This window comes from Nyctereutes procyonoides, unplaced genomic scaffold, assembly GCF_905146905.1.
Source record: "Nyctereutes procyonoides isolate TBG_1078 unplaced genomic scaffold, NYPRO_anot_genome, whole genome shotgun sequence".
NCBI classification, from domain to species: Eukaryota; Metazoa; Chordata; class Mammalia; order Carnivora; family Canidae; genus Nyctereutes; species Nyctereutes procyonoides.
The window spans coordinates 49,674,944-49,698,443 of record NW_026575020.1 but is presented as its reverse complement, the minus strand read 5'-3'; the positions used below and the strand labels follow the sequence as shown (position 1 = coordinate 49,698,443).

Sequence of the window (23,500 nt, the reverse complement as noted above, 5' to 3'; positions counted from 1 at the left end):
CAAACCACGAAAGGCCACATCCCAGTGAGGTGCCTAACCCAGACACAATGAGAAACCATGGAGGCTTTTCAACAGGAGGATATCGTGGTTGTTTCTACATGCTAGAAAGTTCACTCTGGCAAAAGTTTTGATTCTGTCATAACACAGGTGGGCACCAAAATGGGGCTATATTGGAAGCCAAGAGGTCAGTTAGGAGACTATTTGCAAGAGTCTAAACAAGAAATGATGAGACCCTGGCTGCATCCAAGACCAATGGGAACGGAAAGGTGGGGGCTGGATTCACAATGGGAGGCTTGACACAGAAGTTCGGGCTCTGGTCAACAGTGGTTGGGGATAACTTGGATGTGGATTGAAGTTAAGTAGAGGATGAAGCCAGGGCCAACATGTGGAGAGACAGAGCAGGAGCAGAAGGGCAGGGCCCCTTTGTGAGAGGGGGGAAGAAGACATTGATGAGCCCTGCATCTGACCGGCCAATCCTGCCCCTAGGATTTCCTGTCTCCACCTCAACCTCATTCACTTAACATGTGACTTCCACAAGCAGTTTTACCCTTGACCTTAATAGGGCAGGAGAAATGTGCTTAGATAATCTCTGATCAAGTTAGAAATATTGTTCCCTGAACTGAGCCCATACAACAGAGTCTACTAAGGGAGCGTGACCCCATGAGCAGGGGAGAACTGAGTCATGATATAGTGATAGCTCCACGTCCATGTCCTTTGCCAGCCCAGAAAAATGCACACCAGTTTGCCACAGAGCTAGTGCAGATCCTGCACCCTGGTCAGTGCCTGACTTCTTCACCCCGTGGCCATGATGCCCAATCTAATACATCAGAAGTTACAATGTTTCTCAGAAATTGGAGATCAGGGGTGTCTGAGGGTCTCAGTCAGTTGAGCAATCAACTCTTGATTTTGGCTCAGGTCATGAACTCAGGGTCGTGAGATCGAGCCCCATGTTGGGCTCTGCAAGGAGTCTGCTTATTCCTCTCCCTCTGCTCTTCCTCTCCTCTCTGCCCCATCCCCCACCGCTGCTTCTCTCAAATAAATAAATAAATAAATAAATAAATAAATAAATAAATAAAATCTTAAAAAAAAAAAACTGAGGACCAGTTAAAATTTGATTCCAGATAAAAAGAAGGAGCCCATCCAACAAGCCCACCACCAGACCCAGCAGAGTGAAGTGGATGGCAAGAGTATTATCTTGGGGTCTCTCTCTTGGACTGGACTTTTAGGCCACGATGTGCTCTGGAAAGCGGTCCCTGTCTGATTTTATCACTTTTGTCCTGCTCATAAATAGTATCTAACTTAACCCAGTGGGCTACAGAAACCAAGAAGCTGTGATATATCTAGGAAATGCATATTTCACAATTATTTACCACGTCCTGGGGTCTGTTCCAGGCACCGGATAACCCTAAGGGGTAGGTCCTATTATTATCTTCAGTAACAGATGAGTGGATGGCAAAGACCACAAGAATCTCCCACCCCAACCACAGGGGAGAGACCTCTGATCTGAACCCAGAAGCCAAAGTGTGTCTGAGGATTCCTGACTCCAGCAAGGAAAGTGGGCGGTTAAAGAGCACAATTAACATACATGGGCAGCTTCACTGTCTGGGCAGGCAGCTCATGGCAAAGACGCAGTGGTCTGAACCCTCAGCAGGGCAGAGCGGCCTCCCTCCCCAGACCTGCGCTTCCCTCCCCCGCCGTCCCCCCTTAGGTAGAGGAGCCAGGTGTTGAGGCCTGGCCTGCCTCTTCCCCCAAAGGGAAATAAGGTGGGGGAGTATAAGCGACTTCACAAGCTACCCGGAGAAAGTCTAGCATGTGTCCTCCCGTGATTCATTTGGGTGGACTACTTTCCCACCAAACTAAATGCAAAAGTTCAGAGTCGGGTGATTGGGAGGCCCCTCCCTCCTCGAGTGCGGGAGAAATTTCCTCTTTGTAAAAGGGCAAGCACAGTTGGAACCAAACTCCATCCAAACAGGAAATCACCAACATTCTAGGTAAAGTCGGGGCCTTCCTTTTAAAGGACAAACTTTTTTATTCCTTAAGCGGGTGTTTCCTCGGCGCCCACTGGGTGCCAGGCGCGCGGGGCAGGTAGTGGCTGTGGACCTGGTGTGTGCCCCGGGGGGCAAGGGAGGAGGACGGGAAAGACAACACACACACACACACACACACACATCTGGCAAATCTTACAAAAGAAAGACTTTCGGGGGAACTGTCTTTTTTCTAAAAAAGAGGAGAATGAGAATAAGAGGTGGCACATACACAGGCGCACACACGCGCACGGGCACGCACACGCCCTGAGTCCCCCCGCCCGCGCCCACCCCCCCCCACCCCCCAGTGCTGGGACTGAGCCCCGCGAGCGGGAGGCCTGGGGCGAGGGGGATGGGCGCGCCGAGCGGCCCGGGTGACAAGGTGCAGGGGCAGAGCCCGCAGCGGCCCCGGGAGTTGGCTGGCGAGCTTGCGCCAGAGGCAGGTGCCAGCTGCGAGTGGGCGGAGGGGCGGGCGCGGGGCCAGGCGGGGGAGGCCCGGCGTCACCTCTGCCTCCAGGAGTCGGGCGCGCAGAAGAGCTCGCCCCGAGCAGCCGGGGGGCCCGGGCGTCCCCGCCACCCGCAGGAGGAGCCGCGGCCGCGGTCGCCGCCGCCGCCCAGCGACAGCATCCTCTGGACAGACGCCCCAGGCTCCGCGGCCGCCTTCCCCCGCCCGCTCCCCGCGCGCCCGCCCCCGCCGCCCCAGCGCCCGCGGGGGGGGCAGCAGGCACCCGCGCCCCCGGCCCTTCCCTGCGGCGGGCTCCTGGCGGGCGGCGCGGGGGCACCAGGTGCGGGAGGCAGGGCCCGGGAGGCACCGGCCGGGGGTCTCCCCTCCGCGCGGAGAAGGGACGCCCGCCACCGCCGCGAGCACCCCCCAGCCCTGCGCCGCGGGTCCCCGGGTTCAGGGGCGACACCCCTCAAGGGGGGGGGACGGCGCGCCCCCGGCCGGCCCTCTGCGCCCGGCGCCCTCCCGGGTCCTCGGAGACGCGCGCGCGCCCCGGCGGGGCCATGCCCGGGCTGCGCCGGGACCGCCTGCTGACCCTGCTGCTGCTGGGCGCGCTGCTGACCGCCGACCTCTACTTCCACCTCTGGCCCCAGGTGCGGCGCCAGCTGCGGCCCCGGGAGCACCCGCCCGGCTGCCCGTGCGCCCGCCGCGCCGCGACCCCGGCCCCGGCCCCGGCCCCGGCCCCGGCGCCCGCCTCCCCGGCCCCCCGCGCGGCCGCGCGCAACTTTTCCCGAGCGGGGCCCGGGACCGAGCGGCGGGGCGGCGGCGGCTCCAAGCTGCAGGCCCTCTTCGCCCACCCGCTGTACCGCGACCCGGAGGAGCCGCCGCTCCCCGGGCCGGAGGACCCGCTCCTGGCCAGCCAGGAGGCGCTGCGGTACTACCGGAGGAAGGTGGCGCGCTGGAACAGGTGAGCACCCCGCCGCGCCCGGTCCCCACCCCGGCCCCGGCCCGGCCCCGGCCCCCACCAGCGGCCGCGCACCGCAGCGTTCGGCCCCGAGCGCATCTCAGCGGGAGAAAAAGTTTCTGTGCGGGTAGCACCGCCAAGAACTTCCCCGGCCAACCCCCCCCCCACCCCCCGGAGCCCCCAGTCCGCTCCTTAGCCCCACTTCTGTTCCCGGCGCCGCTGCCCCCTCCCCTTTCTCCTCGTCCCCACGTGGGACCTGGGTGGTTGCGGAGCGCGTTCCCAAACAGCCCAGCTCCAGAGCCGGTTTCAGTTCCGCACTTAGCTTGGGACCTGGGTGCCTTCCAGAAAGCAATGCTGCTCCCCTGGAAACCCAGCTCATTCTCCTGACTTACTCCTCTGCCCAGGTCAGAGATCACAGGAGGTCAGCTGGGGCAGAGGGTAAGTCGTTCCTCTCCCCACCCCCACCCCTACCCCCACCCCCACCCCGTTCTATTTAAACCGTGGCTGTCCCCCTGGCCGATGCTCTAACTTTGAAGGTGGTTTTAGTTAGTGTTGTGGTAATTGGGGCTGATTTGGAGCTGACGATTGATGCTTTCACAGAGGAGATAAAAATCCACCTGGGAATTTTTAAGATCCAAAGCAAAATGTAGAGGGGGGGAGGCGAGTGGGGGGGGGAGCAGAAAAAGACCCAACCTATTTAGGATTCAATGAAGAAGGTATCTTGGAAAAAGGGTGGGAAGGGGGGTGGTTTGGAGACCAGGGAATAGTCAATACTGATATTCCCCAGCGAATGACAGAGACCTTCACATGAGCTAGAATTCTGTTTTGAAGTACAGACTTGTCTAAATATCACTCACATCCAGAGTTCATTTTTGCACCACACCCATCACTTTTCTTAATAATACAAGAGATTTCAAAATGAGATGTCATCGGATGGTTTTAGAGTCCCTGCGGAGGATGGGTAGACCATAAATCTCGGTGGAGACTCAGTGCTAGCCCAATTTAACTGTTTGCTCATTATTCTGCAGTGCTGAGACCGGCTGTGGCTTGAGAGGGGGAGGACTTTGGGGGGGCGGGGAAGGGTCCAAATGGGGAGCTATTGGCTGAAACCCACTGTGGTGGATTTCGATTGCAGCTCGGTGGCCGATGGCTTTAAGTTAGAAAGGAGGTGGCTCTCCAGTGCATTGCTAATTGCGTGGCATAACAAAGCAGTTTGAGACGGCTTCTCAGACGCTGTCATTTTTCAGCATTACCTTGATTTCACCAATAACGCGGGCGTCGGGATCAATGGACTAGGAAGTTTTGCCCTTAGAAAATTGTCTGCGCCTCTGTTGAAGGTTCGAGAATGAGGGGACTGTGGAGCAAAGTCACTTGCTTTTGTAAATGTAGATCAGCATTCACGCATTCACATTTGTGCGGCCTTCAACTTCTTAAGGTCAACCTTGGTCCTGAAGGAAAGTCCGGGGGGGGGGGGGGATGTTTTGGCAGAAAAGCAAAAATCTTTCTCACCAGCGTGTCCTACAGTCGATCTTGAGCTTGATTTCTGCACCATTCTGTGTCACAAAAACCCATGTCACTGCCCAGAAATGATTTTGGTCATTTCACAGAGGGCCAGTGGGGGCTGCTCACGTTGCTGTGTTCAGAGGCGACAGCGTAGTTTGGCGCGGTTGGTTGACTGTGACATTTGTGATATTGTATTTTCCTCTCCCTTTGGATACTTGAGGTCCCGAGTGGGGTTTGGGGGCTGTAACAGGCGAGTAAGCTGCACTCTCGGGTGTTGAAACTTGACCTCGGACGCAGAGAACACCTACCCCCACCCCACCTGTATGGTGAACGTCAGCAGGATGATGCTACCTAGTGTAGGTGTTGTTACCTATGTCAGGGTTAAAGACGGAACATGGAAGGCTCATTAGCCAGTGTGAATGTGAATCACGCCCAGAGTTCTATGGTCACAGGTAAGTCACTCGTTACCTGAAGCGAGGTGGTGCCCTGGTGAATATTCAGCGCAGGGAGGCATCGATGAAGCCCACACATCTGCCACTATGTGCTACTGCGGCTACTCTGGGCCAGGGAAGCCTCCAGAGTTCTGTGCAGACAAATAATTAGAACCGACAGCGAAGGAAGAAATAGGGAATGACCTTACTAATTGTGTATCTCTTGCACGGACGAGCCCTCCTTGTTTGCAGCCGCAACCCAGCCAATGTTGAAAAACTAGACATTTATACACCTATACGGTTGCCATCATGCCAATAATTACCTAACGTTAAGTGTTATCGAAAATAATCGTAGCGGCAAGCCATCGGCCCCACCAGGGGAGTTTCAGGGAGTGAGCTAAGCCAAATCAGCATTCTTCACCACTCGCCCAGAAGAGACCATCAATTTGAGTAAATTTTTTTTTTAACCACCACACTAATAAGTAATGGTTTGAAGTTGGAAGGTAGCTTTCTACCACGTGAGCTCGTGACCAATAAAAGGTAGGTAATGACCTAGTTTCTCCCCCCAACCCCCACCCCAGCACATTCCTTTCTGATTTCAGTGGAAGATGGAGCTTGGACATTGATTTGGGACATTTCTGGTTTGGGATCAATATTTGCTCATTGTAGGTCAATGTTGGGCGAAGTTGAAATGCGAAAGATGCATCATGTGTCGTGTGGACTGTCTAGTGCTCTCTGACACTCGGCCACGTCTGCGTACTTCCTCAACCCACTGTTTTTCCCTCGCGTCCTCTTCCTTCCTCCCTCAAGACGTAACCAAGTGTGGCACCGTCCGAGTTAAAAATGCAATCAGGGAAGTGTTTCTGTCAGGTTGTTGGTCGCTGATCGCAGCGAGCGAGACAATGCCAGGCTCCATCAGGCGTGATGACATGTTTGGCACCTGTCTTGAATAGTGAAAAGGAGACAGCAGAAGGAGCGAGGGGAGGGTGTAGACTGCAGGACTTCAGGCCATAAACCAACCAGCCAGATGAGGCCTTTTCCTTTCAAAGTAATAATGGGAAGCAGGGGCTTACCTGGAGCACAGGTAGCTGCTCACCTTGTTGCTATTCTCTACCTCCTAGAAACCTCCCCTGGGTTTGTGGGCTGGGTTTCTTCTCTGCCCACAGGCCGCCCAACATCTGTCCTTTGACATGTCAGAAGTGGTCCAGCTTGGCCTGGCCCTTTGCCCTCTTATCTTTCGTTGGCTCCTCTGTAACCCTCTGGTCTTGATAGGCAAGGTCAAACAGGGTCATCCCCCCCTGGTGTCGAAACTCCAGCAGCTAGCACACACACTCTCTGCTTTTCTTCCTTGACATTTCCTCGGGTATCAGGAAGGTTGTATTTTCCTACAATTATAGCTTCAACATTTCTCAGGAGCATGTATGTGTGTGTATCTGTGTTTTTCCCACCAGCCCAGAGACAGGAAGCACCTGTCTTTCCCTCTCCTCCTACCTCCTTGCTGTCACCGAAAGCAAGCCGAGCCCTGAGTTGCTCTTTGAAAATCACAGCAAAGAGACTGGGCAGCTTTTCAAAAGTGACAGTTGTTTAAGGGGAGTAAATTGGCTCAAGTTTTTTCCGGGGAAGCTTTGAGAAGATCCAGCAGCAGAGGCAGGGACAGGAGGGGTGGGGGGCAGTGGAGAAGTTGCGGGAGAGATGAAAAGAAGTCAGCTGGAAACGAGAACTGTCTGGTCTGGGAGGTTCTGAAGGCAAAGCTTCTTCCCACCATGGCATCTATGGAATGAACAATACAATCTCTTTCTTCTCACCCCCTCCGTCTCCCTGCACCTGTACCTCTTTGCCTCTTTCCTGTTGGTCCCATGCTGGTCCCAGACCATGTGGAGCATAGACTGGGAGCAAGCAGTTCAGCTCGCAAGGCAGATCAGCGTCCAGGTTCTCCCTCCTGGATGGAGGCCACTTGCCTTTCTCCCAGAGTCACCAGGGCCTTGGCCCCTTGTCGGATTCTTTGGCCCGGGATGCTAGGCTAAGAAAGGAAATGGCCTCCTTCAATCTGCAGATGGACCTTGACCAGACCCATGTGTGCTTAGCAGAGGGAGTGGGAATCCTAACTCCCATTTTTCTCTTCCAATTAGAGCTTTGCTTGGCTGATCTGGGAACAGCTATTATTTTAGCGGTTTCTGCATCCCTGGACTTGTAGCTGGAAGAAACCTCTGCACTCTTCTCTGAGCCACAACTCCAAACAGATGGTTTCTGAGAGGGTTGATCCAGAGGCCTTTGGGGGGGCCCTTCTTCTCTGTCATTCCAGAACCCAGTCTTTACCACCATTATTGCAGCAAAGACTTACATCAGGGAGGGTAGTAGTGATGTCCATCCAAGGAAGACAGGCACTTCCTGTGTCCAGTGATATCAGAATGAAGTCCCACGGCCAAGCACTGGAGGCATGTTTGTCAGTGGTTCCCTTAGTCCCAACCCCAAACACCTCCTTTCATCGTCCAAAGTTCTCAACAGTCCTGGGAACTCAACCGGCTAATTATTTGCATGCAAATCCCCCTACCAGAAACATGCTTGACCTGGTCCAGTTACCTCCCATACATTTGCTAACTTGGGCTTTATAGTTTCCTTAGAAGTAGGGGCATGTGGTAGACAAAATTCCAAGATGGCCCCATTAGATTCCCAGCCCTGTGTACACACACTTTCTCCTCATTATTCAACCAAATTCTAACCTAGGTACTGCTATAAAGGGATCTTACAGATGTCATTAAACTCCCAGATGAGTTGACCTTGAGATAGAGACATTATCCAGGTATGTCTGACCTAATCACAGGGGCTTTTAATTTTATTTTTTATTTTTTTAAGATTTTATTGATTTATTCATGAGAGACACAGAGAGAGAGGCAGAGACATAGGCAGAGGGAGAAGCAGGCTCCCCATGAGGAGTGTGATGTGGGACTCAATCCCAGAACCCCAGGATGGTGCCCTGAGCTGAGGCAGATGCTCAACCACTGAGCCACCCAGATGCCCCTCACAGGAGCCCTTTAAAAGGGGGGGATGTTTTGGGGTGCCTGGGTGGCTCAGTCGGTTGAGTGTTCAACTCAGTTCATGATCTTAGGGTCCTAAGATTGAGCTCCATGCTCAGCAGGGAATCCGCTTGAGGATTCTCTCTCTCTCCCTCTCCCTCCACCATTCCTTTTGCTGGGGCACACACTCTCTCTCTCTAAAATAAATAAATAAATATTTAAAAAAGAAAAAAGCAAGGAGTTTTCTCCAGCTGATGGAAGAAAAGGAATTCATAGATTCAAAGAATGATAAAGATCTGATGGACCATTGCTGACTGGAAGATGGGGAGGGCCAAGTGGCAAAGGACACTCAGGAGTTAAGACTGTCCCTCAGGCGACGCCAGCAGGGAAACAGGAACATCAGTCCCACAACCACAAGGATATGATTCTGCCAACAGCAAGAATGAGCTCGGAAGCAGATTTTTCCCCCACGTCTCTGGACAAGAACTCAACCTGGTCAACAGCTGGACATCACCCTTGCAAAGCTGGTGTGGAGAGCACAGCTGTGCTGCACTGGGCTTCTGGCCTCTAAACTCTGTGAGCTAACAGATGGGTGTGACTTTACGCCACTAGGTTTGTAGTAGTCTGTTACACAGCAATAGCAAACAAATACAGCGCTTCTGTTTATTTCATTTCACAGAGGATACTGGGGACAAGAAGGTTGCATAACTTGCCTTCCGAGGTCAGGCAACTAGCAAACCGCAGGCAGGCTTTGAACCCAGAGGGTCTGGCTCCAGAATGCATGCCCTAACCATCAGCTCCACCACTGTGCATCCTTTGAGGTCCACTGGCCCTCTTTCCCTCTTCTGGAAAGGCTTTCCTAACTACCTCCACCCACTCTGGTCCCTCCCTGACTGTATGCATCCTCTCCATATAATACCATATTATTTTTTATGACTGGACACCATCTAGCTTCATGGTGGCTATGTGAAGCTCCCTGTGAGAATGACTGGCCACTTGCTCCTGGCATGAAAAGCCCCCAGCTTGCCCATGGTCACATTAATATATCTGCTTCATGGTTTCCCATGGGGTGGGGGTGGGGGGAGCCAGAGTAAATATCCATGAAACAAATAATTGGGAACAGACAACATCAGGATTTGGGGGCTGTTAGTAAATGGCTTGTTATCTCCTATGAAAAAAAAAGCCTCAAACTAAAACAATCCCAACTGTAAAATCACCCCAGCTATAACTTTCTACTCCTCCCTCTGAAAGTCTAAGACAAAAACCACCCTACTTAGACATTCTGAAATCTGAATCTGGGGTGGGTGTTCTCTTTATTGCAATAGCTTAAATAAAATCAATTTGGAAAAAAAAAAAAAAGCCCTGAAGGAAAGTTGAGAAGGTGTCAAGTGCCAGGAAGAGGGAATTTCCTTAGCTTCCTGCACTTTCTGAGGAAGAGCTGCCAAGAAGTGTTGCATGAAAGCAAGTGGGAAGCACAGAGATCCTGACTTCGCCAGAGCAATCCCTGTGCTGCCCCCTTGGCAGATGCTGACCTGTGTTTTTCTTGTGATTATTCATTAAGCGGGAGGCTGACAAGAGCCTGTGGGTTCTGCTGAAGTAGGCTTGCATGTGGCCGAAAGCCCAGTGGGGATACCATTCTCAACAGCTGCCACTTGAGTGGAACAGAAGTTACCAGGCAGAGGAGCATCTGTGAACCTGTTGTTACAGGCAGGCACACACATCTATGCCTGATGAAAACCACAGCGAGGAGAAAACAAAAAAAAGGGGGTGGGGGGGTGGCTTAGCTCTGTCACTTGGCAGCGTGTCCTATGGTTGAAATGTGAAATCAGGACAGACGGGAGTTTGAGTGCCGTGGCGATGCTGGCATCCAGGACTTCCAAGGCCAGGCACCGGGGGCGGCCAGTGGAATCTGGCTTGGGCAACAGACCACGCTAAGAATCAGAAAAAGGTCTAATTTATTGGATCCCCTAATAACAGACCAGTTCCATTTGGGAAGCCGCAGGGAAGCAGAGAATGGTGGAAGAGAAGCCAAGGACCTGTAATAAAATTCAGCAAACTATGGAGAGTAAAAGAGAAACTTGAGAAGCGTTGGCAGCGGGGACCCAGGGACTGAGAAGCTGGCCCGGGAAGAGGTGGAATTTTAGAAAACTTGGAAGACTTGGGCGGGTTAGAAAAGATCTCGGCTGGCAGAAGGAAACCAGGGCTGTCTGGCCCTGGGAAGCCAAGCACCGCGCTCAGCTAGCAAACCTGCCGTCAGAGCCTGGGCAAGCTTGGTGGGTCCCAGGGAAATCTGTCCGATGATGCTGACCCAAATGGAATCTGCATGCTGGGACAAAGGGTCTCTCCTGGCCCGCTCCAGTGACCCGCAGGGCCTCCGTCTCATCAGTCCAAATGGGAGTTTGCTATCTCTGACTCCTTTTCTTCCCTGGCTGAATAGTTGCAAATCCTGTAGGAACCGTGCATTTATCTGCACTTCACAGCTCAGCTCGTGTTTTTCAGCTCTGATGCAAGAATGATGCTCAACCAGGAGCGGCTTTTTGTGCAGTCAGAGGCGCAAGGCAGAGACCAACCACAGCTTCACAATCAGATCAAGCCCCTTATCAACCACGGGTCCGTCGCGGGGCATCTTTCACAGGCTCATTGGACCCCACTGAGTTCAAGTGATGAGGTCTGTATTTAAATGTGATGCCCTCCCCAAAAAAAAATGTGATGCCAAATTTGCATCCTGAGATGTGCTTATTTCCCCCAAGAAATAGTTTATTAGTTCCAAAAAGTATACTTTGGTTTCAAGTGACAGAAACCCAGCTCAGAGTCACGTGGGCCAGAGGAGGACATGCAGGGACTCCAGGAACCAAAACTCAGTAAAGGGCAGCTGTCCTTTCTGTCTTCCTAGTTTCAGTCCCCCGCCTGCAGAGTCAAGTCCCAGCAGCCCTAGGGCCAGAGGGACAAACGGGTTTCTCCCAAGTTCAAAAAGAAAGATTCTGAGCCGAGATGCTGATTGACCCGGTCTGAGAAAACAGGGGGGCCATACAGGGCTCTGATGGGTTCACCCTTGAAGGGACGGCCCACCCTTCAACCAATCACAGATGCCAGGGGGCGGAGCCATTGGAGGCTCTTCTTTCTGGACAGGTGGCTCAGGATGGGGAAGAGCAGTCCTGGAAGTGGGGGGGTTGGTGGACGGACAGCCTGCGGGGATCCTGGAGGAACTGCCCTGACTAGTGATGCTGGAACATTTCTCAGCTTAAGCTTAGGGCACTTTCTGACTCCTGGTTCTGGAGTTTTAAGACTTTTATTTTTTAATTGGCATTTTTTTTTATTGGAGTTCAATTTGCCAACATATAGCATAACACCCAGTGCTTATCCCATCAAGTGTAATTAAGACTTTTTAAAACGAAATTCAAGGGTGCCTGGGTGGCTCAGGTAGTTGAATGTCTACCTTTGGCTCAGGTCATGATTCCAGGGTCCCGGGATGGATCCCCACATCAGGCTCCGCACTCAGTGGGAAGTCTGCATCTCCCTCTCCCTCTCCCTCTGCTCCTCACCCCCACTTGGTCCTCTCTCTCTCTGTCAAACAAATAAAGTCTTTAAAAAAATAAAAATAAAAAATAATAGCAAATTCATTCATAACACATTCCTAGCATGTGCACACTTTTTACACCAACCACTAAAATCCTCCCAAGAAGACAGGCATCTTTATGTATTGGGACTTACATCAACTTTACTCCCTTCCCGGGAGAGTCCAAAGAAGAAACTGATGTGGACACAGCTCATTCACAGGCTCATTCATGTCTCTGTCTCCTGAGAAGAAATTCCACTTGGAGCCAAGGTGCCTGTGAAGAAATCACTTACCTTCCTCAGGCCTACATTCCTTAGGATATAAAGAGGAGAGTTTGTGGTCCCCTCAAGGCTCCCTGCCACCCTGTTTTGCAAGCATGGCACATCTTTGACCAACGTTTCTGCTTCAAAGTCTACCAGAGCGAAAATATGGGATAGTCATTTTCCAAGTGCGCCCCATGAACTTCCAGGGTGTTGGGAGGCACTTCTCAGGTCCTGCAAAATGATTAATTTTCACCTTGAAAGGTGTACTTTAAGATGATTTTGACACAATATGGGAAAGCTCACACCCGATTGTGTTATGCACATGGCAGCACACTGAGCCTCTAGCAGGTAATTTATGCGGACAGATGGCTTCTCCTCTCTCTGTTTAACTGAGAAGTATCCTGAGATTGCAAGGTGAGCTGTTAAAAACTCTCTCCTGTCCCAACTACTTATGTGTGTTTATCAGAATTTTTTGTACTCTACTACCAAAACAATGTATGGAAATTAATCAGGTACTGAAATTAGACTGTCTTCCATTACTCCCAATTTTGGATGCTTGAGTTCATAATCCTGTTATCCCTCTCATTCTTACTGATTAGCTTTTAAAAATAAGTTTACATATTTTACCCCATAAATTAGGTTCATAATGACAAATTATAAATTTTGTTTATTTAATACATTGGAGGTTCTGTGTAAGATTTCTTCTGTAAGGGAGGTTCCACTTCTAGAAAATTTTTGAAAACCACTGATTTGGAATTTGTGGAAATAGAATAAACATATTTTCTTCTTTTCTCTAAAATCAATGTGCCTAGAACCCAAATCCTGTGCCCCTCCCCCAGCTGTTCGCAGTAAGGAGAGCAGAGCAGTTGCTGTCTAAATGACCACGCCCTCCATCATGGCTTTGCCAATGCTTCTGGCTACTTGAGCATGAGAGAACATCTTTTAGAGCTTGTATACTGTTTGCTTTTGCTGCACAATGAATCATTCCAAAATATAGTGACTTAAAACAAGAACCATTAAAAAAAAGAAAAGGAAAAGAAAAAGAACCATTTATTAGCTCATGATTCTGCAAGTCAGTAATCTGGGCTGGGCTCAGCTGAGTGTTCTTCTGGGCTCTGCTGGGATCACTGAGACATCTGTGCTTCACTGCTACATAAGCTCTGCTGATCTTGGATGTGCCTTCTCCCATGAGGTCCCGTGTCTGGGATCCTGGCTGAGATGATGATCGTGGCTCTCCATGCCCTGGTATCCCCTAGTCAGCTAATCCAGGCTTCATCACATGGTGGTAGCAGTTTACCAAGAGAGAATAGTCCCTTAGGTCCTGGCCAGAACCTGCTAAATGTAACTTCTGCTACATTTTATTGGCCAAGATAGATCAAAGGCCATGTGGGTGGGATGCCGGGGTGGCCTAGTGCTTGAGCGCCTGCCTCTGGCTCAGGGCATGATCCCAGAGTCCTGAGATCAAGTCCTGCATCAGGGTCCCCGTGAGGAGTCTGCTTCTCCCTCTGCCTATGTCTCTGCCTCTCTGTGTGTGTCTCTCACGAATAAATAAATAAAAATCTTAAAAAAAAAAAAAGCCATGTGGGGAGATTCAGTCTCCTGGCCATCAAAGAGGAGGAGGTCTAGTAACTTAGTACTGTTCCACTGCGTAAAGGCTCAGAGGAAGTCCCCATCACTTAGCTGTGGCAAGAGCCTGCCCCATAGGTCAGTGACAAAGAAATCTAACATAACCCTTCAAAAATTGAAAGAAGTTGTTATGGACTGAGTTGTGTTCCCACAAACTTCATTTGTGCAAGTTCTAACCTGAAGTACAACCTCAAAATGTGACTGTAGTTGAAGACTAAATAATTACCATTAAGGTGAAATGAGGTCACAAGGGTGGGGCCTTAATCCGCTATGACTGGTGCCCTTGAAAGAAGAGGGAGAGACACCAGGGATACCTCTGCACGGAGGGAAGTCCAGATGAGGACACAGGGAGAAGACAGCCACCCTCTAGCCCTAGAGACAGGCCTTAGGAGAAACCAAGTCTGTTGACACCTTGATCTTTGACTTCTAGCCTCCGGAACCATGAGAAATAGACTTCTATTGCTTAAGCCACACCAGTATGTGGTATGTTGTTACAGCAGCCTGAGCAGACTAATCTAGAAGCTAAGTGATGGGGAATGGTTATGACTAATCTGCTGGTTTAGGCCTGGCTCCCCTTCAGCTCCTGGGGCACAGGCAAAGTCATCTCTGAAATGGTCCCCTTCTCTTGGTACAGTTCTTCCAGCTTCATGAGGCCTCTGGGTCTCCCTTCTCAACCCCCTGAGAACTCCCTCACACCCAGACAAGACAGCCTCAATCCCTTCCTTTGGGCCAAGTGTTTGTTTAGCTCTTCATTCAATCTCTCTTTAATCTACCTGTTTATGGATAGACTTGAAGTTCCTCCTTCCCTTGGAGACCATTTCTGAGGTCCGAGGCTGATTCTTGGCTGTGTCCCTGCATCTGTCCCACAATGGTCCTAGCCTTCCCCAAGGCCACAGATGCTCTGATCCAATGGGTCCAGGACACAGCAGCTCACAAAGTGTTTAAAACTTGTTTTGTACATTTGTATTTATTTATTTTAAAAATAGTTTATTTATTTATTCATGAGAGAGGCAGAGAGAAAGGTAGAGACAAAGGCAGAGGGAGAAGCAGGATCCCCGCAGGGAGCCCAATGCAGGATTCAGTCCCAGGACCCGGGGATCCAGAACTGACCCGAAGGCAGATGCTCAACCACTGAGCCACCCGGGTGCCCCTGTTTTGTAAATTTTTAAGCACTTCCTTTCATATGAACCAACATAATAATTAGAACAATGATGAAGATTGGTTTTCATTTATCAGGTGTATTAAGAGCCTGTATGTTATAAGCAAATTTCAAAAGACCATTACCCGTTCACTTATCTGTAAGGCATTTATGATGATAATTGTTAATATTATTAAGGGCATGAATATGTAGAGTTCTTTCTACTTCCTGAAGCTCTTTTGAACAGTCTGTAATTAGTTCACCATAGACAAGGATGAGTCTTCAGAGCCAGTAAGAGGTTGCCCTGAGTATCCTCATGGAAAGACATGCAGTCGATCTGTGTTTTGATATAAAGCAGCGTCCTTGGCCTCAGCCTGGGCTGGCCCGGCCTCAGTTGTCGACAGTGGACTCTATGTAGGGCCCCTGGGCAGCAAAGTGCTATCTTTGCAGAGACCTTTGGAAGCCACCCCTCTCAGAGAACTTTCTGTTGAAACGAGCAAAAACCCCTTCAGTGAAACTTGATGGCATCAAAGCAACACAGGGAAAAATCTGTGTGCCGTGTTTCTTATAATCACAATCATCGCATTATGATAATATCATAGTGAGAAACGGAGGTCTTCTAGTATAATTTGCTATCAGAAAATTAAATATACCATCAAGGATGGATTTTAATGCCATACACTGTTTTGCTCAGTGGCCTGGACCTCTGGGCAGAGAACACTTGACGAGACGTAGGGCGATGGCTATGTGCCCGAGATGTCTGTCCCACTTCTCGGAAGCCAGAAGTCATGTCCCTAAGCCACTGGATGTTAGCATTTCCTGAGCAAGTTCTGAGAAGGGAATTTAGTCACTGGCATTTGTTTCCTAGGGACACTGTAATTTAAATTTATTCTTTCGCAATTCTGGAGGCTGAAGCTGAAACCCAGGTGTCAACTTGGCAGAGGACAGCCTTCTGTCCAGAGGCCCTGGGGGAGAACCAGTTCTTTGCCTCTTACAACAGTTAGTGGCTGCCAGCATTCTTTGACTTGTGGCTGCATCACTCCCAACTACTCTGCCTCCATGGTCTTATCACCTCCTCTTCTGTCTCTATGAGTCTGTGTCTTCTCCGCGTCTGCCTGTGTCGCTCTCCTATAAGGACATGTGTCATTGGATCTGGGGCACATGTGGATAATCCAAGACCATCTCATCTCAAAATCCTTAACTTTGTTACATAGGCACAGACTCTGTTTCCAAATAAGGTCACATTGACAGGTTCCAGGGTTTAGGTCATGGACATTAGGTCTTTGGGGAGACCACTCTATAGCCCACTGCAGTCATGTTCCATTATGAATACAAAGGCCGTCAGTTAGCATTGTTTTGTTTAAAAAAAAAAAAAACAACTTTAGGGCCACCTAGGTGGTCCGTCGGTTAAGCATCTGACTTTGGCTCAGGTTATGATCCCAGGAACCTGGGATTGAGCCCTGCCTCAGGCTCCCTGCTCTGCAGGAAGTCTGCTTCTTCCTCCCCAAGCTCTTGCACTCTCTCACTCGCTCTCTTACTCTCTGTCTCTCTCTCAATAAATAGACTCTTTAAACAAACATACATTTTTTTAAATGTTTACATAAAAGGGGATCCCTGAGAGTCTCAGCGGTTTGGTGCCTGCCTTCGGTCCAGGGCGTGATCCTGGAGGCCCCGGGATCGAGTCCCGCATCGGGCTCCCGGCGTGGGGCCTGCTTCTCCCTCTGCCTGTGTCTCTGCTTCTCTCTCTCTCTCTGTCTCTCATGAATAAATAAATAAATAAATCTTTTTAAAAAATGTTTACATAAAAGATAAAAGATTGTCTGATAGGTAATTACCATAAAGATAATTATGACATATCTCATTACAAGATAAATGTAAAATAGTTGAGAAAAACAAGTCAAAGGGAAAATAAGACCAGTGGAGCCTAGAGTGAAGAACTTCTCAGAACACTTCTATGAAAACCTGCCCACCCCAGAGTTAGCTGTGCTCGGGAGAACAACCACCAGTCATGTCTACAGGGTGAAAGCTGGCCAGTGGCCCAGGGACAGCACAGGGATTCCTGGAAATTCCCTGCTCTCCACCTCCCTCACATCCTACACCGCAGAGGACACTATGTGGCATAAGGACCAGGGTCCTCCAGTTGGGAAGACTTTCCCACTGGCAGCTCAGCGCATTGCCCAGCGTAAGTGGCACTGTGTCCCAGAGCAAGTCCATACAATCACGTCCCCAAGGGCCCTGCACGGCCCAGTCCCGGCACTCAGGCCAGCTGGCTTGTCATATCTAAGGAGAGAATTGGCAGCATTGAGGTTCCAGAAGAATGAATCGCAGGCACATCCTTTGGGCAGACCTCTACCAATCCTGCTTTTTTAGCAGAGCTTCTGATCAACACTGAGTGGCAGTGTATTTAGAATAAAATGTCTGGAATCACCTGGAGCGCAGCTTCTCAGAGTTGTCATTCAGCGCAGAGAAGGAGACCTGGCAATCGGCTAAACTTGGAAGTAGGAACAGAAGGTTCTATATGAAGGTTGTGGCCAAACAGGATGGGTGAGTGAATGCAAAGCCACTGACCTCCGTCCAGCGAGGAGCCAAAGGTCCAAGGGCAGGCTGGATCCTCTTTACACAATACTCTGGGATCTGCTCTGACAGACGGGCCAAAGGCTAATCAATACTGCAAAGCCATATGCCACGGCATGTGACTGCAAAATTTGGGGCTGGAAAAACATTAGAAGAGATTATAACCGAATGCCCACCTTCAATATTAAAAAACCATCAACAAAGCAACCAGTGAATGCCTAATTTGAGCAGCAGAATTTAGTTGTGGCCCCTGCGGGTTAAACTCATTGCAAAATGTAACTGAATGAGGTGGCTTCCTGTTCTGTTATGAGCTGTAAATCCATTAAAAGGTCCGGAGAGGTCAGCCAGAAATGATGAGCTTGGATTTATGGCGGTCGTTCCGCAGCCCTTCTTTCTGGCAATAACAGAGCTAGTGACCTGTTAAGGTTGCTTATAATCTGTGATATGAAAACTATTTTATCTGCATATATGAAAATGCTTCTTCCTGATTTTTCTGGCAGAGGATTCTGTGTCCAACTCATCCCAAAATTCAGTTACTCATTAAGTGTAAAAGGCAAGCAGATGGACCAGAATGATTGCACCCCAAATAAGCAGCCAGCTCCTTCTTTCCCTTTGGGTCTCCTTTCAGAATGGCCCCCTCACAGGGGTCTTTCTGGTCCCACCGACCTAAAGGGGTCCCAGGGCCTCATTTACCTTATTTTCATCAGGACTCTTAACAGGACTTAACACCTTCTTGTTTATTGATATGCTTAGCATATAATCTCACTAGATCAGAAGATTTTTAAGAATTGTGTTGAATTGAACGGCTATATCCCTTTCCTAACCCCCAACATCTATCACCGGTATCTTATTTGGAAAAAAGAAAAAGTCTTCGTAAATGTAACTAAGAATCTTGAGGAGATCGTCCTGGGTAATCTGGGTGGGTCCTAAATCTTAAAACAAGTGTCCTTATAAGGAAAAACAGAGGAAGACTAGACACAGAAGAGGGGGAGACAGTGTGTCCAAGAAAGCACAGAGCAGAGTGATGTGGCCACCGGGCAGGGAATGCCAACAGCCACCAGAAGCTAGAAAAAGCAAAGAATGGAATCTCCCCCCGGGGCGCCCAGAAGGAGCACAGCCTTCGGACACCTCGATGTCAAACTCTTGAACTGCAGAACTGAGAGAGTTCTGGAGTTTCTGGAAAACCACCAACTTTGTGACCATTTGTTACCGCAGCCCTGAAGAGCCTAACAGAAGGACAGAGGCTTGCTTGCCTCTTTGGCAACATAACCCGGTCTCTAAAAGGCTGGCTTGTACATAGTAGGTGCTTAATAAATGTTTGGTAAATGAGTGAGAAAAAGAGTACTTATGAGGCTTTGTAGTTAGGGCAGTTCTGGGTTTAAATCCTGGCGCTGCTGCTAGCTGCTGAAAGGCCTGAGGCTCCTCTTCTGGAGACCCAGGGTCCTGGGCAGCAGTGTGGGCTGTAATACCCACCCCGAGGGGTATCAGGGGGGCCGAGTGAGGTCAGGTATGTAACACACTGAGCAAGGGGCCCGGTTCCCATGGCACTGAGTTGCCAACAACAAATTCCACCCAATGGTCCTTTATTCCTTTGTGTTCCATTTGGGTTACTTGCTACCTTCTGGATCCAGCCTTATGCATTTACATGTGATACTTGGGTTGATGATGAAGCAGCAGCAGCAGCCTTGCTCAGCTCCCAGTGCCAGGGAAGGGCACCAGTGCTTCCAGCCCAGCCAGCGCCCTGGCTCGCCTTGGCCACATCTGGTGCTTCCAGAGAGAGAAAATACAGTATTGATCTCTCCACAGTCCCCTGGGTGTCAGACACCCCGTGCTGGCCAATGGATAAAACACAGAACTGGGTCAATGTGCAATTAGCCCACCTCTTTCAGAAATCACATTGCTCTCCACCCCACACGCACGCTTCTGAGTAAAAACCGGTCAGCTAATGTTTGCTCGATGACATGACTTGAAATGACAGGAATCATACAGATTCCAGGAATGACAGATTTTTTCTTTTCTTTTCTTTTTTCTTTTCTTTTCTTTTCTTTTTCTCTTTTTCTCTTTTCTTTTCACAAAGCAATTTCTTCAGCCAGTTGAACAGGCTGCTCTCTGCTCATTGCAGACCTTCCCCTTGCAACCGAGCCTCCAGTGAACCAGTGACACTGGCAGTAGCTGAAACCTGAGGGGCATTTACTCCAGGGGGGGGGGGAAGGGGGTGCATTGCTTCCTTCATCAACTATCTTAGTCAAGGGAAGCCTCAGTGGCTCAGTGGTTGAGCATCTGCCTTTGGCTCAGGTCGTGATCCTGGGGTCCTGGGATCAAGTTCCACATCGGGCTCCCCGGAGGGAATCTGTTTGTCCCTCTGCCTGTGTCTCTGCCCCTCTCTATGTGTCTCTCATGAATAAATAAATAAAATCTTTAAAAAACCTATCTCAGTTAATCATCACAACAACCCCGTAAGAGAGGTACTATTATTGCACCCATCTTCAGTTGAGCAGAAGGGCTCAGGCAGGCTAGGTTACACAAGAAACTGCACTTCAAAGGCAGAAATTCAACATTGACTTAGATTGGGTCCTGGCTGCATCTCTGAAATGAGATTCAAGTGCAGGAGGCCCGAGGGTGGGGGGCTGTGCTCTCAGAGTGCACCCTTGCATTGGGACCCAGAGGTGGGCGAGCCAGAAATGCTCCCAGCCCTCTGCTATGGACACGCCAATCGCTGCGGTCTTCCCGGAGGGCAGATTGGCAATAAGCACCCAAGGCCTTTGTAAAAACAGCTCAACTCATCAATCATTTTGCACCATTGGCCCGTTTTATTTATTTTTAAATTTTTTATTTATTTTTTATTTTATGTATTTATTTTTTTAAAGATTTTTCATGAGAGACACAGAGAGAGAGAGGCAGAGACGCAGGCAGAGGGAGAAGCAGGCTCCATCCAGGGAGCCCGACGTGGGACTCGATCCCAGGTCTCCAGCATCAGGCTTGGGCTGAAGGTGGCGCTAAACCGCTGAGCCACCCGGGCTGCCCTATTTTTATTTTTATTTAAAACTTTGCTTTTGGAATCAGGGGGGGAAATCAGAAAATCAGTTATGGTACAATGTCTCACCCATATTCTGATTCCAGGCTTGGGTTTAATCGTGACCTTGGACGAGAGTCACCTGTCCTGCCTGAGACTGGTCCCCGTGTCTTTAGGGAAGTACTGCTAATAGTACTGACTTGATAGGGAATTTCTGTGAGGATTCCAGAGGTTAAAATTGCAAAGTGCTTCAAACAGTGCCTGGCACAGGGTAGGTGCCTTATTATTATTCAGACCTATGGACCCGTTTGGGGGGTCACTTGGTTCCTCTTAGGTCTGAATTTTGCTCGTGAGAACAGAGGTGCACGTGGTCCCCACTATACCCTGTCTGATTCATGCCTGCTGCCCTTTGGGTCCCCTCCAACTCAGAAGCCCCTGTCACATTAGTTAGGGCTTACTCAGTCGCTGAGCCAGAGCGGTGACCGCATGAGGTTAGGATGGGGTTGGGGACCCAGGCAGAGTGAAAACAAGTGGTCCGTTGCAGGATAGCATGGAACCAGCTCGGGGAGGAGGAAGTGATCGCGTTTCAACCAGACAGAAATAAGCTTGTGTTGAGAAATCAGGCCACTGGGCAAAATCTCACTAAATCCTGGATGATCGTTGTTTTCCCAACAGCGAACAGATAAGCACGGTTGGCGCGTTCTCACCCCCCACGCCCCACCAATAATTTAAATAAATCACTTTCTCTGCCGCCTCCGTGAAGAGCAGAAAAGGCTCGGGTCGGACCCCCTGGCTGCTCATTCCTCCTTTCCATTTACCACTTTGTCACTACACCTTTGTGGACCTTAAATCTCCTCCTCCCTCTGGAGCTTGGAGGAATGCTCCCTTCACAGGGCTTGAGGGAACGAGAATAAGATATTACATGCACAGAACCCCCCAAAATACTTTTGTAATAAGCTCTACACAAATGCAAGTTAGTAACGTCAAATCAAAAGATGCATCCTGCGTTAAATAACTACCACGAGGCCGGGGCAGAGGCACCTGCAGCCCGGGGTGGGAGAGTGGAGAGGACCTGCATGGCTTCCTGGCCAAAGCACTTAAGAGGCAGCAGTTAACCCTCCAGTGAGTCTCTTTCCTGACCTTGATTGACCTTGGAAGGCCTCACACTGGGACCTTGATTGACCTTGGAAGGCCTCACGCTGGGACCTCTGTGTGTCCCTAATGCCAAGTCCCTGAATAGTGCCCCGACCTTCATTCAGCAAGTAGCAGGAGTGCGAAAGAGGTCTTTGTTGTGTGAAGCCACTGAGATTTCAGAATTGTTACTCTTGCAGAACCTGATTTTACTTCACAAACCCATGTGGGAAAGAAATTTCTTTTTCTGAAACATCCAATCAAATGAAACCCTGAGCCCCCTTTCCTGTTAGGATAGAAGTTGAATCCAAGTCATGATGGGATCCCTCTTCCCCAAACCCTCTCAGTGTCGGGCTGGGGGGGTGGGGGCACTGTGGCCTCCATGCTGAGCTCAAGCACAAGCGTAGGATTATTTGCTGAGGTGGGATTCTGGTACCTGAAATGCACCTTCCTAGGCACTCCACACACTTTGCACCACCCTGGGCCACCCTAACCCAGGAAACAGACCGGACACATGAGCCCTAGCCAGCTCTCCTTTCCTAAACTCGCAGAATTTGCATACTTTCATCAGTAGTTTGTGCTTCGGTGGGCACATCCTACTGTCAGAACTCCCTGTCTAGCACAGCCCTTCACTGAGGTTAGGATTTCCAAAAATCAAAAAAGCCAGAGAAGGAGTGGGGGAGCCTATCTAAATGCCTGCTTGATCCTCCACCGTAAAGACCTCCCGAGACCAGGAAACTCAAAAGCCTGGCTACCTTCTCGGAACAAGGGGTGGGAAAAATTTCACAAGAAAAAAAAAACCCACACGTTAATATCTCAATAAATTATCCTACCACATGGGCCATTGCTCATGCCAAGGAGGAAGACAGGCCAAGATCTGCAATCACTCTCTCGCTTTGTAAATCAGATGGAGAAAAGAATGCCATGCAAATTAGCCCCAGCTCACAGGCCAGGGACTTGAAAGAATTTCATCTGTGGCTGAGCCACAAGGAAACTGGCCTACAAACCATGAAAATATGTGCCCCCTTCCTAACCCCTGATTGGAACCACCCGAAATGAGATGTCACCTCATTTAGACCTTTCTGTCCTTTAAATGCCCGGGGCCTGTGTGATAGGCAGTAAGGCCAAGCTCAAACGTTTTTGAAAATAAGTACATTTTGATCAATCTTTGATTATCAGAAGATCCCAGGTGTGGATCTTCAAGGTCTCTCCTTATTTGTGGTCCACTTTAAGTGCCTTTAGACCACATTTCTGTCTTCTTCACTCAGGAAAAATGGTACAGGAGAGAGAAGACCCACGCCCACCCAACACCAATATCATTCGCTAACAGTGTTGTGTGTGTGTAACGCGTATTCATGTGTAGCATGTGTGTATACATGAGGCTTCTCTACCCGTTTATTTGGGGATTGCACAACTGGAGGATGAAAAGAACCAAAATTATGATATTTCATTAGATCCATACTGCATCTCTTGCAGGTAACAGGTGTGTTAGCATTTTAGCAATATGCTTGTTAGGTTGGGATTAAGTCTGACAGCTCAGTAAATGACTGCTGACTCAGATTTGGGATTTTTTTTTTTAATTAAGTAATAGTTAAAATTTTTGCCTTGCAAAAGATAAAGGAGGAGTGTGCGAGTCCCGGAGGAGGGCCATTATGTTGTCTATGGAAAATATTAAATTGCACAGAGTCCAGAACCCATCGTAGCGATTTTCAGGTCATCATCAGAGGATTAAGTGCTTTATTTGCTCATGATTCTGTGACTCCAGCCCAGGGTTGCTCCACTTCAGCACTACTGATGTTTTGGGCCAATTTTCTGTTGTGC

At 49.7% G+C, this 23,500-nt stretch overlaps 1 protein-coding gene across 2 annotated transcripts in view; it reads left to right on the top strand.

Annotated features, from left to right (window-relative positions):
- Nucleotides 1-2,547: 2,547 nt before the first annotated feature.
- The window catches only part of FAM20A (FAM20A golgi associated secretory pathway pseudokinase), a 48,938-nt gene continuing 27,985 nt past the window's right edge, over nt 2,548-23,500 (top strand). The window contains exons 1-2 of one of the 2 annotated variants that reach the window (XM_055333445.1): nt 2,548-3,433; nt 3,776-3,868. In XM_055333445.1, the coding sequence (XP_055189420.1) occupies nt 3,030-3,433; nt 3,776-3,868 (497 nt within the window). In that variant the 5' untranslated portion in view covers nt 2,548-3,029. The remainder of the gene's footprint in view (nt 3,434-3,775; nt 3,869-23,500) is intronic. The other variant, XM_055333451.1, reaches the window with a different exon arrangement.